General features: G+C 40.3%; 1 protein-coding gene across 1 annotated transcript in view; it reads left to right on the top strand.

Annotated features, from left to right (window-relative positions):
- The window catches only part of KL (klotho), a 37,534-nt gene extending 34,676 nt beyond the window's left edge, over window positions 1–2,858 (top strand). The window contains exons 4-5 of the mRNA XM_079136555.1: window positions 611–1,712; window positions 2,224–2,858. Coding sequence (XP_078992681.1) covers window positions 611–1,712; window positions 2,224–2,561 — 1,440 coding nt within the window. The 3' untranslated portion in view covers window positions 2,562–2,858. The remainder of the gene's footprint in view (window positions 1–610; window positions 1,713–2,223) is intronic.
- Window positions 2,859–15,710: the final 12,852 nt, after the last annotated feature.

Here is a 15,710-nt window from a genome sequence, read left to right as displayed (position 1 = left end):
GACATTATTGTTCCTTATTTCCACATTCTCTCTCAGACTTTATACCATTGAATTGAATTTGTTAACTTCTATCACTGACCCTAAAACCTACAGAAAACAACAGTTATGCTTATTTAGCACCCCAGGGCAAACCTAAACATAGAACATGATTTTAAGAAGCACAATTTAATTATAAATATAATTTCATTTCCTAGCTTTAACTCATGCAGCTTTTAAGCTTTTACATTTGCCCACTTATTTTAAAATTTGAAAACTTCATGCCATTAGTGATTTCTGATATTAAAACATCCGATACCCTTCTTTCACAATACAGACTTCCTGTGTGCAAAAATCATTCATTTGTGTCAACTGAAGTGACCAAAATCGGATAGTTTTTTAAAACTCAAATGTTAAATGTAAAAGCAAGAACTGTAATATAAATGTACTTTAAAAAAAAAAAAAAGTGGAATCTTTTCTTCTTCAGGAACTACAATTTATGAAAGGTGGTTTAAATTCTCAGCTAGAAAGGAGACTAATTTTGCCCATCTTACTTGCTAATTTTGTTGTAATACTTACATGGACTTTTCAGGATTTTCCCAGGTGAAGCAAACGTTTACTCTACTTTTTGTAGGTGGACACCACTCTCTCTCAGTTCACTGACCCGAATGTTTACCTGTGGGATGTCCATCACAGTAAGAGGCTTATTAAAGTGGACGGAGTTGTGACCAAGAAGAGGAAATCCTACTGCGTGGATTTCGCTGCCATCGGGCCCCAGATCGCCTTACTCCAGGAAATGCACGTTACGCATTTTCACTTCTCCCTGGACTGGGCCCTGATCCTCCCTCTGGGCAACCAGTCCCACGTGAACCACACGGTCCTGCACTTCTATCGCTGCGTGGTCAGCGAACTGGTCCGCGCCAACATCACGCCGGTGGTGGCCCTGTGGCACCCTGCGGCCCCGCACCAAGGTCTGCCGCGTCCCCTGGCCAAGCAGGGCGCCTGGGAGAACCCGCGCACCACCCTGGCTTTTGCAGAGTATGCCAGACTGTGCTTTCAAGAGCTCGGTCACCACGTCAAGTTTTGGATCACGATGAACGAGCCGGACACACGCAATATGTCCTACCGGGCTGGCCACCACCTTCTGAAGGCGCATGCGTTGGCCTGGCACACGTATGATGAGAGGTTTAGGCCTGCCCAAAAAGGTAAGATATCCATCGCCTTGCAGGCTGATTGGATCGAACCGGCGTGCCCTCTGTCCCAAAAGGACAAAGAAGTGGCCGAGAGAGTTTTGGAATTTGACATTGGCTGGCTGGCCGAGCCCATTTTCGGCTCTGGAGATTATCCACGTGTGATGAGGGACTGGCTGACCCAAAGAAACAATTTTCTTCTACCTTATTTCACTGAAGATGAAAAAAAGCTGATCCAGGGTTCCTTCGACTTTCTGGCTTTAAGCCATTACACCACCATACTTGTCGACTGGGAGAAAGAAGATCCGATAAAATACAACGATTACCTGGAGGTGCAAGAAATGACCGACATCACCTGGCTCAACTCCCCCAGCCAGGTGGCGGTAGTGCCTTGGGGGTTGCGCAAAGTGCTGAACTGGTTGAAGTTCAAGTATGGAGATCTCCCCATGTATGTGATGGCCAATGGCATTGACGATGATCCGCAAGCCGAACAAGACAAGTTGAGGATGTATTACATACAGAATTACGTAAATGAAGCTCTGAAAGGTAAGGAGCCCCTGAAACGGAAATCTCTGAAGGTCACCAAAGTGTATCTGAAGGAAACTCTCAACAGAAACACACACTGTCACCCCCAACAAAGGACCTGACTGTTCCTGGCTACACTAAAACAGTCCAAGAGATAGCTAGTATTTTCCCTAGGAATAGAAGAGTTTAGGGGAAAGTGGAAGACCAGATAGAAATCCCTATCACCTACTCTGGATCTGTTAAAGAATTGACTCTCTTGTCTTCAATCTCAGATGGTCCCACAGTCATCTGAACTGCTTTGATGTACATAAAATTTAAGCCAAATGCCTTATAGTAGGTTTAATTATGTAAAACTAACTGTTCAGTGTAGTTCATTATTTGTCTTCACATGAAAGAAGACTTTTCTAATTAAATCTAATTGAGTCTGAAGTTTTATTAAATGGTATTTTCCCTGATGGACCGAGGCTATGTCAAAGGGATGCCCTGTGTGCAAAATATTTTAATAACTCCTCCCATCCTTGTGTTTTCCCAGCCTACATGTTGGATGGTATCAATCTTTGTGGATACTTCGCTTATTCATTTAATGATCGCTCAGCTCCGAAGTTTGGCCTCTATCGTTATGCTGCAAATCAGTTTGAGCCCAAACCATCCATGAAGCATTACAGGCAAATCATCGACAACAATGGTTTCCTGGGTTCTGAAACTCTGGAAAGGTTCTGTCCAGAAGAATACACCATGTGTACCGAATGCAACTTTTTTCACGCCAGGAAGTCTTTACTGGCTTTCATGGCTTTTCTACTTTTTGCTTTTATTATTTCTCTTTCCCTTATTTTTTACTACTCTAAGAAAGGCAGAAGAAGTTACAAATAGTCTGAACTAGTCTTTTTCTGTTCATTTGTTTTGAAATAATTATTCTCACACATGAACTGTTAACCGTTTGTACCTCTCAATGTTGTGAGATTTCATCCGTTTGGCCTTTAGGAAACATTTCTGTGGTATATGACAGAAGTTCTAACATGGGCATGGGTGACTGTGAAATAATAAATCAGGTGAATTTGTTCTCTTTTTGAGCAATTAAGAGACTGATAGGCACCATAATTTCTTTAATACTCTGTATGGAAAACTTGACAAATAGGAACCATAGCAACATAACCTTTGTACAGAAATTTGAATAAGATTACGAATATTTTTATTCGTAAAATTACGAATAAAATTCGTAAGATTACGAATATTGTGCCCATTTTAAATTTCATGGTTTTCTTGAAGAGATAATTGCAAGAATTAGATTAAAAAGTTAAGTCCCAAGTAATGTCTCTCCAACTGCCATGATAATGCCTAATGCCATGCCTCTAACTAACCTATGAAGAAGGTAACAGAATACATACCAGAGAGATGACAAAGGGTCCCTAGGGTGAAATCTTCCTTTTAAAAGTAGTGTTTTACCCAATGCTGCTAATACCAATTTTTATATTTGATCAATGATATACTTATAAAATTATGGAAGTTTGCATTTGATGTGAATTTCTGGAGGCACTCTCTGAACCCTTGGTCCTTAAGGGTTTTGTTTCACTGGTGGCTTGTTGAGGGCCGGCACCTAGGTGACTTTTGAGAAATGTTTGTAAAAACATAAAGATGAATTATGAGATGTTGGGTTCTTGGGGAAGCAGAAAGCAATTGTGAAATGCAGTCTACTGTAGTGGCCCTAGGTGGACGAAAACATGCTTATTATGAGCAACATGATTAATTGATTTTACATCCTTTTGTTTTTGAGCAGACCTTGGAATGAGTGAAATGACTTTTCCTGAGAGAATAAGGATGAAACCGTAACTCATTTGTGAAAAGTGAATCCGCTTTCTGTTCTTCAGAATGTGCTATGAATTTTTTGAAAAAAATTCTTAATACGTTTTAAAATTTCTTAATGTATTCAAAGGTAATCAGGTCTGATGACACTGGATTTGTTTTGTTTTTGCATCTGTGGAGGTAGCTTTGAACTAGTTTTGTTTTGAACTTTTGTACTGAAACATGCTACTGATTCCTGTAGAAAGGGCTAATTAGGTCTTCTTCTTCTTTTTTTTTTTTCCCCTCTGAGGGGCTGGAGATTTGAACCATGGCCCTTGCGCATGCTAGGCAAGCGCTCTCCAAAATGAGCTATTTCTTCAACTCTAAGGTCTCTCCTTTAATGCCCTTTAAATAAGTCTTGCTGATTTTTAGACAGGCAAGTCTCTTTCTTACACTAGACTTGTTTTATAGATAGTCGATAATGTATCGGGTGAGATAAAACAGTCATAACAGACATAACTAACCTTGCTGACCCAGGGTCATAGTGTATAATAAAATACTGTACTGTATTATATATCATCTTGAGAGGTGGTATAATTTTTTTTGTGAAAGATAAGCTTTTGGTGATATTCTTTATAAAACTGGACACTTTATTAAAATCAGACACTAGAGAATCAATAGTTTATTTTATGTATATATTTTTTGGATTGTAAGAGTAATATAGGTTAGTTGTAAAAAAAAATTTAAATGCAGAGACTATATGTAAAGAAAAAATAAAAATTACCTATAATGTCACAACCCAGAGCTAGCCACAATTAACATTTCCTATGTATTTTATGTTACAGTCAGATCATATTATATATAATTATGTACCTTTATTAATTTTTATTGCATAACTGTCCTTTGTCATTAGTCTTCAAAGGTATAATTTAATAGTTGTAGAGAATTCTACTATATGAATATACAGCAAATTATTTGACCATTTTCTATTTGTTAGACTAGTTTCTTTCTAATGTTAAATAATGAACGTTGTTTAAAAAATTTTCTTGCTACAACATTTACATTCATTTCCTTGAGTGTAACAGAGAAGTAACTCTGCTCTTTGACCAACTATTGTAATAAATCTGCCTGCAACTTTATCTTCTTTCATAACCATGTGTCTGACTGCTAGTTATTTATTTTTTAATTTAAAAAAAATCCATGTTCACTAAGCCACTTAGGATGTGACTGGAACAATGAAGTAATGTGACTGCAGCAGATGTGACCTACCAATGATGGACAGTGGTGGAAGCAGGGACGGCGTCCCAGGTAGTCCATGTGGCTGAGCTGAAAGAGAACTTCAGAACAGAGAGAGTGAAATAGAGGAAAAGCTGAAAGGAATAAAATAGAGAAGCCAAAGTGCCAAAGAGCAATGATGCCTCAAAGCCATTCAACTCAACTGTAATGTCAGCATCATGTTAACTCTGAATCCCGGCCGACCTTCAGAGCGGGTGCTCTGGCTAGGTGAAAGGAGAGAGGGTGCCTCTCAGATCAGGCTTGGAACTCACAGGAGGGACTGGGAGGAGAGTCTTTCTGGTCCAGTAGGATTGTCTTAATTGTCTTCTGTTGCTGTAACTGAATCCCATAGACTGGATAATAAAAAACATGGATAAAGCATGGAAGTTTCTTTAGCTAATGGCATGGGAAGCTGGGAGGCCAGTACCCAGGTGCCTGCTTGTGCCTAGAGCCCTCTTTTTGCACCTTGACATGGCAGAGGGCATCACATGGTGAGACAGAGCAAGCAGGCTAGCATAGGTCTCTCTTACAAAGCTGCTGGCCCCACCATGGAAGCCCTACCCTCCTGACCTCATCTAACTCTAATTACCCCCAGATACTATTAATAGATGACATTGAGGATTAAGTTTTCAACACAGGAATTCCCGGGGACATGTCTAAATCATGGCAAGTGATGCATACTCCTTTCTTTGTCTTTCTTTTTGGAATACAGTGCTGGGGATTGAATCCAGGGCCTCCCACGTGCTAGGCAAGCGCCCTTCCACGAAGCTTCCCCAGTCCTCACTCACATCCTTACTGGATTCTCAGAGCCCTGCGTCCTCCACTCCTGACCTCTTCTTTGATCCTCTGTTCTCATGGGTTCCAGGTTTTCCATATACATACCACATGTATTTTCTTGGATTCCATACCGCTCTTCAGTGTTGTGGGGCCAACTTTGTAGGGGCGATGAGCAGAATACTCGTGGTTCCCTGAGGCCCTGTGGCTATTTACAACTACACTGTATTTGCTGCTTGTCCCAGGGGGACCCTTTGCACTTATCCTCACTTCATTTTGGAGAGATGGGTTTTCAGATTCATTAGAGGCATTCATCACTTTATTTGCGTCTTCTATGGATAATTATTAGAATCTACTTAAAACCTTAGAACCTTTCCTTTATATTTTTATAGCACTACTGTCCATCAGAGATATAATGCAAATTGCATATTTAAAATTTTCTTGTAATGGTATTAAAATCAATTTTATTTTACAGATGCAGTTTTCCCCAATATATCCAAAATATTAGACTCTCAACATATAATTAGTTTAAAATTATTGAGATATTTATATCTCAATATACTTTTTTTGCACTGAGTCTTGGAAATACATGCAGCACACTGTGTGCTCAATTTGGAATAGCTACATATTACATACTCAGTTGCCACATGAGGCTAATGGCTATGGTTTTGAAGAGCACAAACCTGTTAAATATAATTAAGATTTCCAAAATATTTAACAAATTAGAAGAATTCTCAAGTAGAGTTAAACTGTTTTGTGTTTTACATGTGCACAAATCAGTCTTTTCTTCAAATTGTCCTTTTCTGAATAATAGAGTAAGTACATTGTTCTATAGTATATCCATTTAGTGTTTCATATTGAGCAATGCTGCTGGAAGATTGCTCATTTGGATGACTTTGATCATCCTTGAAATGAGGTCAAGAGGTCAAGTCATCTTTGGGTTTTTTTCCATGTTTAATGCAGTGTCATATACATAATATTGCTGAAAAACATTGATTGACTGGATGTTGTGGCACATGCCTGTAATCTCAGTGTCTGGGGAGGCTAAGGCAGAAGGATTGAAATTTGGAGACCAGTCTCAGTAACTTAGCAAAACTCTCAAAATAAAAAATAAAAAGGATTGAGGATATGGCTCACTGGTAAAGCACCTCTTGGTTCAATCCCCAGTACCAAAAAAAAAAATAAATAAATAAAGTTGATTAACTAGAAACAGAAATGAATGACAGAATAAATGAATAAACAATTAGCTTACTGCCAGTATCTTTATCCAAAGACTGAATTAATAGAGACCAGCAGTCAACAGGAAATGGACATGTGTTAGATTCCACACAGATCACTCCAATGTATTGAGAAGTATCCATTAGCTTCCACACAATGACCTTTGATAGCTTGCTTTTCTAGATAATAACACAGCTATCCAAGCTATCATTTCTTATCACTGAAAGGACTGTAACTTTCATAATTCACACTCTTAACTAGGTAGCAGGCTTTCTTTCTCCAACTAAGTTCAATATTTATGAATACAACTAGGGAGGGCGTCTTATAGAGAACACTACACGTCATATCCAAGTACTTATAACTCCCTAGAATATGTTGTTGGGTTCGAGGTATTTCCTGGAATGTTGTTTTCACACATTTGTGGCAGATGCATTTGTTTGAAAACAAGGAGAAAGAGGTCCAGAAAAATTACATGAAGCCTTGACTGAAGGGTGGAAATACCATTGGACTAGGGTAAGATGCCTAAAATGTGGTGAAATTCCATTTCAGGACGTGATTTCTGTATACCAGGAAAGATTTGACAACTAATAATATTAAGGCACCTCCCAAACTTTTTTTTGACCAAGAGGTTAAGAGATGAGAAAACAAAGTCAACCTACATATCAATTGAGATGGAAAGGCACAGGAAAAAGAGTGGGCAAGACCCAGGTTCAAAATGACCTTGCAGCTCTGTGCACTTGGATAAGTCTAGATCAATTTTGTAAAACCAGGGACTATCACAGTCAAAATGATTCATCCTGAAGCCCTTTCGTTACTTTATTTGTGACTTTGCATAAAATAATCCCTTGGCAGCATTAAAAAAATCAATCCTCACATTTACTTAATGTGACCAAATTATTATTTTTGATTCAAATATTACAAACGTTGAATTGATAGGATCCTAAAGATAATTTGGCAGAAGATGTTTCTATATCAGTATGTTGTAGCATCTGCTCTTTTGATACAATCTAATGACACAGACAAAACATTAAAATTTTTGTATTTGTTATTTAGCTGGTAAATAACTGAAATCTCATTAATTTTTTTTTTTTTTTTTTTTTTTTTTTTTTGGGTGCTGGGGATTGAACCCATGGCCTTGTGCATGTGAGGCAAGCACTCTACCAGCTGAGCTATATCCCCAGCCCCTCATTAACTAATTTTTATGTGATTCAAAAACCTTTGGTAGACTTTCTGATTTTAGTATGATTTTTAATATATTTATTTTATGGCAAAACTAATGTTAAATGGCTTTCTTTATTTTGCTTAAATTATTTTCAACTGAAACATTGCCCTTTAATTAATTGTTAGAATAAGCTGATCGATCTCTCTCTCTCTCTCTTTTTTTACAATCTCAATTGATTAGTTTGAAACAGTCCATTTTCTTTCAATATTATAGCAGTTGTCTAATTATGGCCTTGAGCATAAATGTTGCCTAAGGCATTTGATTTGTTTTGTTCTCTGACTGTATGTGAATCAAAGCTTTGGCAATTTATATCCAAGTTATAAGATGGCAATTCTGTAGTGTTTCGAGGTCATGATGTTGTATTTAAGACACGAAGTTTTATAACTCGTTTTTTCCCCTTTAAATTTAAAGGGATTTTTTCCCAGGGGCCAGTAGTGGTAAACTGGAGAGAAGCAAAAGAGAGAGAGAATTAGAGAATGATTGATGGGTCAGGTACAAATATTCTACCAGTAAAAGATCAGATGAGCTGGGCACAGTGGCACACACCTGTAATCCCAGCAGCTTGGGAGGCGAAGGCAGGAAGATAGCAAGTTCAAGGCCAGCCTCAGCAATTTAGCAAGGCCCTAAGCAACTTAGCAGGACCCTGTCTCAAAATAAAAAATTAAAAGGGCTGGGGATGGGCTGGGGTTGTACTCAGTGGTAGAGCACTTGCCTAGCACGTGTGAGGCACTGGATTCAATCCTCAGCACTACATATAAATAAATAAATTAAATAAAGATAGTATGTCCACCTATGACTAAAAAAAAATTTTTTTAAAGGGGTTTGGGGATGTGGCTCAGTGGTTAAGTGCCCCAGGGTTCAATTCCTAGTACCAAAAAATGACAAGATGAATAATGAGCCAGCCTTTAATCCAAATTGGTAGCATTCTAAAATGTCCTTATTTTGTCTGCCTGAAATGGACCTACCAATCTGCTCATGTCATCAGGTGAGCTCTAAGAGTCCAGCAGTGCTGGGGACAGGCCAGGCTGCACTGGTTTACTCAGAGAAGGACGGGAGATGAGGAAAAGTCGAGAGGATGAAAGGCCTGGAGAGAGACTCCGAGTGGAGCTGCTCCCCTGGATCTAGGTGCCCTGTGTCAAAAGGAAAATGTCCTGACCTTGTCTAAGTGCTTTTGGGGAGAGGGCAGCATTGTGTGGGGGCAAGCAAAGGGCTCTCCCTTATGAATCTAACAGCCTACCTTGGAGAGCCACCAGGCTATAGAAAGGTTATCAAGAGCAGTTTCTGTGGCTGCAAGGAGAGGAGAATCCAAGCACAGGGAATTGAACCAGAAAGAGGAGGAGCAGAATGGCCAGGAAGATGGCGTCGAAGAAGAGATACCTCTGGAGGTGATGAGTTAGTCCATGAGGCTGAAAAGGCTGAGGATGATCCAGGGTTTATGAGGGTGGGACTCATAGAGGAAAGCAAAGTATCATGGAAAACCGTAAGAGGCGTGTGGTGTGTCCAGAAAGGCAGAACACACCTAAGCTAAGCAGGTGAATGGAAATGGCTCTGGGAAGCAATGATGAGGCCAGTTCCCCAACATGAGAAGAGAGGCCTGGGGGTCTGAAAGGAAGGGGCTCCTGTATAGTAGGGCCAGTCCCATATCAGACAGAGACCTTCTCATTTCTTATTCATGAAAATTTGCTTTGTAACCTGGAGCAAATCATCTAAACCACTGGGCATTGTTCTTGTCTATAGAGAGTTAAGACCAGTGGGTTTACTCTTGGTTACATGTTTGAATCACCTGGGAGTTATAAAAAAAATCCTCAGACCAATTAAATCAGTTTCTCTAGGGCGGGATTCGGCTCCCAGGCAATTACAATGGGAAGCTAAAACTGGGAACCCTATAATCTCAATCAGCCTTCTCCAACTTTAATGTATACATGAATCACCCAGTGATCTTGGTAAAATGCCAGTTCTGCTTCTTCGGGCCTGGTGTGGGACTGAGGTCTTGCATTTCTAACAGTGTTCCGAGGGTGTCCATGATTCAGTTGTTCTGTGGACCACAATTTGAGGAGGAAGGGGCTCAGGGTCCTCTGTGATGAGAAGGGGATGTAATTTTGGGGGGGAGGGTTGTACCAGGGATTGAACTCAGGGTCACTCAACCACTGAGCTACATCCCCAGCCCTATTTTGTATTTTATTTACAGACAAGGTCTCACTGAGTGACTTAGTGCTTTGCTTTCCTGAGGCTGTCTTTGAACTAGCGATCTTCCTGCCTCAGCCTCCCAAGCCGCTGGAATTATAGGAATGTGCCTCCCCACCCGACTGTAATTTGTTTTTATTGGAATGTAATATGTTTTTATTAGAATGGTAGAAAGGGCCTGAAAAGTGAAAAGTGCCCAGAAAAACCACTCCGGATCCAGGACTCATGCAAGAGATTTTATTAGGCAGATGAACAGTGTCTGTCCTGGAGAGAGAGAGAGAGAGAGAGAGGTATGGAGAGAAGGTGAGGGGGAGAAGGGAAGGGGAGGGGGGAGGGGGGAGAGGGAGCATGGCTGGGGAGCTTCCTTTAAATAGTGGAATTTCCCGGGCTAACATCGGATGGGCCAATTGCTGAGCAGTTAAAATTCAAGCGCTAGGGATCAGGCGGATGGCTGTCGAGCACAGGCTGATTAGTGGACCAGTGGCTGCTAGGGTCGCAGACTGACGCTGGGGGTGCCTCATGCTCCCTTGCCTTCCTGAGGCATGTCCTGCACCCACCACCCAGGAGGGAGCCCGTGAGGTCATAGGGCACGCTGGTGGTAGACAGCCCAAGGCCCGAGGCGAGGGTCAGACTACAGAGCAAACCAAGCGCCTGCCTGCTGCCTGCCTGCTGCCTGCCTTGTGGAGGTGACACCCCGTGGGTCCAGAGGGACACAGCAGCTGTGGACTTACAGGTAGGGCCAAATGGAAGCAAGTGCCACAAATGGCAAACAGGTGTCGATTCCAGGCTGTCCTCATCAAATCTCTAGGCATAGTGTTTTAAGAGCAAATTCTCATCTTAAAGGCATAGTTATCTTTGAAACAGAACTTTTAGGTCTGGGTGACTATACTTAAACACACACACACACACACACACAATTAAGTAATAGCCTTTTAAGTCTAAATGACTATAGTTTTAAAGTTAAAACTAACTTTAATTTTAAAACTTTAAAAAAAGTTTAGGACAAAACTATCTGCATTTTTTTCTTCTTATTTTTATCATGTTAGAAGAGTAACCAAATCCCTGTGCTTGTGTTTGTAGACTTATGTTACAAATGTTCTCTAAGATCTAACATCTGGTGATGTATGTTCAATATGAGATTTAAAAGCAGAATTAAACATGACAGATTTTATAATGACATAAAATGTTGTATATATTTACTAATGGATAAAGTGTGAATTATGAAACATCAGAGCTTCAAATTCACTGGAACTTTTTTCCACCATTGGGAATATTTTTTTAAAATACACATTGAACCGAGTGTGGGGGGACATGCCTGAAATCCCAGGAGCTGGGGAGGCTGAGGCAGGAGGATTGCAAATTCAAAGCCAGCCTCAGCAACTGAGTAGGCCCTAAGCAATTTAGTGAGATCCTGTCTCCAAATAAAAGATGAAAATGGCTGGCAATGGGACTCAGTGATTAAGCACCCCTGGGTTCAATCCCTGGTAGCAAAACACAAAAATAAAACAACATACACATTGAATGAAGACAATAAAAAATAAATCTGGGTTGGGCAGCTCGAAGTCCAAAAAACAACACAATTCTGGAACAAATGCTTCTGTACTTACCATAGATCTGTCCTTTCCTCCTGAGAGGGATGGAGTCAGAAAACTGGGGTTTAATTGTCACTTCTGTTCAGTGCTGGGTGCATCCATCTGCAAGTGGTTAATGACACCCACTTCCCAGGCTTATTGTGAAACTGAGTGTGTTAATGTCATATGAGAAAGTAGTTTGTAAATGTCGAAGCATCGTTCAGGTGGAAGATCTTATCTGACTCCCTCATGCTGAATTCGCTTCTGTCACCTCTAAAGAAATTTAAAAAAAATAAGGGAGTCAATGAAATGCTGTTCTTATAAAGCTAAGCGTAGGGCTCTTACCAACGCAACTGGCCATGCAGTTTTAAAGTATGGTCTCTGTTGTCTCAGTTGGCTCCAGTTCTTGCAGGAAGGCACAAATCTACACAGTGTGCCACGTCAGGATGATCACTCTTCAGCACAGCCCTTGGGATGGATGCTGGATCTCGTTTCATCAGTGTAAACATGAAAGTCTGGATGATATCATCTTTCACATCATGATTCTGTTAAAGTGGAAATAGCATACGTTCGATGTATTTAAAAATGGCTTGCACTGCTATTTTAAAAGTCTTTAAGAATGTGTTAACTAAGGAATTTTTATTGTTATTTAAAATAGTTTGGAATATGAGTGATTGAATGTTTTATTTCTGGATACAGGTAACACAATGACAATATCATAATAAAACTACTTTGCAAATACTGTCAAGATGTTGAGTGCATTCTTGTTGAGTGTCTCTTATGGGATATCTTATTCAGCCTTCAACCAGGTATGCCTGAAGGGGAATAGCCAATCTTCTTCTAAGGAACTTCTTTTCTCCTAATTTTCCCAGGTGACCCTTGAGATACGCAGGCATGAAATCCTAGGGATTGTTTTCATTTTAATATTTCTAGCACTCATGAAGGCATTTGTATACTTGCCGTGACTATCCTCTTTGGACTTTTTGCTTAGACTTTTTCAATAATCCCTAACTGGTTTTCTGGTTTGTGTCCCTTCCACACAACAAACACCATCTTGATGAGGTCATCTCCATCTTCAGGTCCTCCTGGCATTTGCTCTCAAACTTCCCTTCTGGTCAACCTTGAATTTGACTGAACACTAGATTTAACACCTGCTATTCCAATAGGGGCTGGACTTGTGTGATGACCTCATTTTTGCCATTAGATTATAAGGTGTTCTAAGGCAATGGCCTCATCTTGTTTGTCTTGTTATTCCCTAGGATGCTTATTAATTTCTTCATAAAGTGCATTGTATGATTAAACACTTAATGAAAAGGACATAGGCACTTATTACAGGTGGGTCTTTAAAAGCAATCAGTTGTTTTTCTAGTTACCCCAGGCTTGGTTGAATTCTCTTATCTGGCATTTTGCCAATCAGAGTTCTCTTTAACATGATAATTTGTGTTTGTGGTATTTACCCGAGGGCTATACAGAATATTCAGATGCCTTCTCAGTCATTTAAAGGAGATCATATTAAGATGTTTGTTTCTCATTAACAGTTCATTATATGTATCATGGTAGATTATCAATTTTCAAAGAATTAAAATACAATAAAAATCACAATAATATCAATCTGAACATTAATCTTCCTTTGATGGTTAGTTCATTCAACAAATAATTAGCACACACTTAATATGTGCAAGTTAATGGAGTTATTAAGCAGGATATCCTACCCTAGTCAATTTATGCATATTCAGAATGTCTTGGAATAAATTATGCTAGATAATAGTTTACTGTAATTAGCATACAGTGTGAAATTTAATTACTTTTTTGATAGACATTAAGAAAAATATGGTTCTTTAAAATAGTACCTTTTCTAGATTACTAAAAAATGACCTATGAAGAAAAGTTCTACAAATCAAACATGGTTCCTTGCTATTTCTTCACAGGTAATTTAGAGTGGATTGGCTGCCTGGTCTACCGGTCTCTTTGGTGAATGCTTCTGGACCTGGAGTGATCTGATGTCACTGTTCAGTCTGGAACGGAATCAATATTGGGAAGGAGGACTCTGACCAGATAATTTAAGCAGTGGTTCTCGATCCTGGTTGCATTTTGGAATCACCTGAGAGTTTGACAAATCATTGATAGTTGGTCCCACTTGCAGGGAATCCAACTTAATTGATCCGGGACATTGCCCTGCATCTCCTTCTTGGTTGCAGTCTCTGGATGGGCCTGCCAGCCAATCCCAGGTGACCCTGCCCCTTGGGGTTCAGGAATGCCTCCTCTATGCTGTAAACTGGGAATGCTGGTCTGATTTCCATTACTGCAACAAAGAAATGAGACAATCGACTTATAAAGAGAAAAGGTTTATTTTGACTCACAGTTTTAGAGGTTTCAGTCTCAGATTGGTCGGCTGGGTTGTGACCTGGAGTGAGGCAGCGCATCATGGCCGAAATGCGTGGGGGAGCAGTGCTATTGACCTCATAGCTTGAAAGTGAAAGAGAGAGTCAGTGAGTCTTGAGATCTCACAGGCCCCTTGAGAGCATGCCTGCAACCACCTAGCCCCTCCTCTCAAAGGCTCTTCCATGTTTCAGTAGCATTGCGTGGGGACATTCCAGATCCACACTATAGCACTGGGTGGCGGCTGCCTCCTGCCTTGCTGCTCTCTGATTCTCCCCACCACCCCCTGTTGGCTTTTCAGCTCTTCTCATTATCTTGTAACTGAGTCTTTCTCTCTGTGACACTTCCTTTGCTATGGACTTCAAAGTGGTTCCGCGTCAGGTACTCACTGGATCCTAACACGGCCAGTAGTGAAGACTGAAAACGGAAGTTGACCTACCCTGGAGCAACAGAGCACAGCCATTCCCGGCTAGTCCTGGCCAAGGAGGGTCTGGAGGACGTGGGTTTGGTAACCATTTCCAGAGGTCACTCAGCAGCAGAGACAGCTTCAGGTATTCTACCACACAAATCTCCTGGCAGAATTTAACGAAGCATGATGGCTTCATCATTTTTGATGATTTAATTTCCTTGCAATAGGTCACACTTATATTTTATAAAATGCATCAAGGAAGAAATTAATTTTTAACATGCTTATCTATTGGTGTATAGGGTTGATTAATTAACCCTACTTAACCTTTTAGTCTCCACTGGCAACGCTGATGAAACGTAAATGTGAATTCCTTTTTATATTCTGAATTCCTTTTTACAGAAAGCTGGTGTTGGCTTAGGGTTCAAACTCATGACCAGCATAAGGTAGGTTTGAGAAGCCTCATCCCACTTCACAACAAAACAAAACAAAACAAAACAAAACAAAACAAAACAAAACAAACAAGACACTTCAAAAACTGCCTGCTCTTTGTCTTGTGTGGTTTAGAAGAGGAGTTCTGTTCTACATTCCTCACCCGTGTTGTCTCACTGAGGATCTGCTGACGTCTGGGGTATAACCAGGAGGAAGCAACCCTAGCAATGGAATGAAGGCCGTGTGTGTGTGTGTGTGTGTGTGTGTGTGTGTGTGTGTGTGTATGTGTGTGTGTTGTACTTGTGGACACTCAGGGTCTTCCTTCAAGTGAGTGCAGGGTAGATCGTGTACAGACCCAGAGCCCTTTCTACACATGCATGTGCACAGATGTGCAACAGGTGCACACACACACACTCTTACACCCTCAACCAATGCTGCAGCAGCTTCTCCTGACTCTGCAAATGGTCTTACTGAATGAACCCCTGTTTCTGTTCCCGATAGACCACTTCAGAAAGCCCTAGTGAACATCCTCTCCATTTTTCACACAAAAAATTTATGTTAGTCAGAGCTATTATTTCTGTCTCCTTAGGAACATCACTGCTATAAGCTAAGAGATGAAACCCCCTTTATTTAGAACTGGATAGCAATAAATATTTATCAAGCCCTATTTTTAAAGATATAGCATTATCCCCATTTAAAAGACAAGCAAACTGAGGCTTTCAGAGGTTAATAACATTCCCCAAACTCACAGCTGGAAAGTGGAGGTAAAGTGGGATTTG

The sequence above is a fragment of the Sciurus vulgaris genome (genome assembly GCF_902686455.1).
Source record: "Sciurus vulgaris genome assembly, chromosome: 4".
Taxonomy (NCBI): domain Eukaryota; kingdom Metazoa; phylum Chordata; class Mammalia; order Rodentia; family Sciuridae; genus Sciurus; species Sciurus vulgaris.
This window is presented reverse-complemented; position numbering and strand designations above follow the sequence as displayed.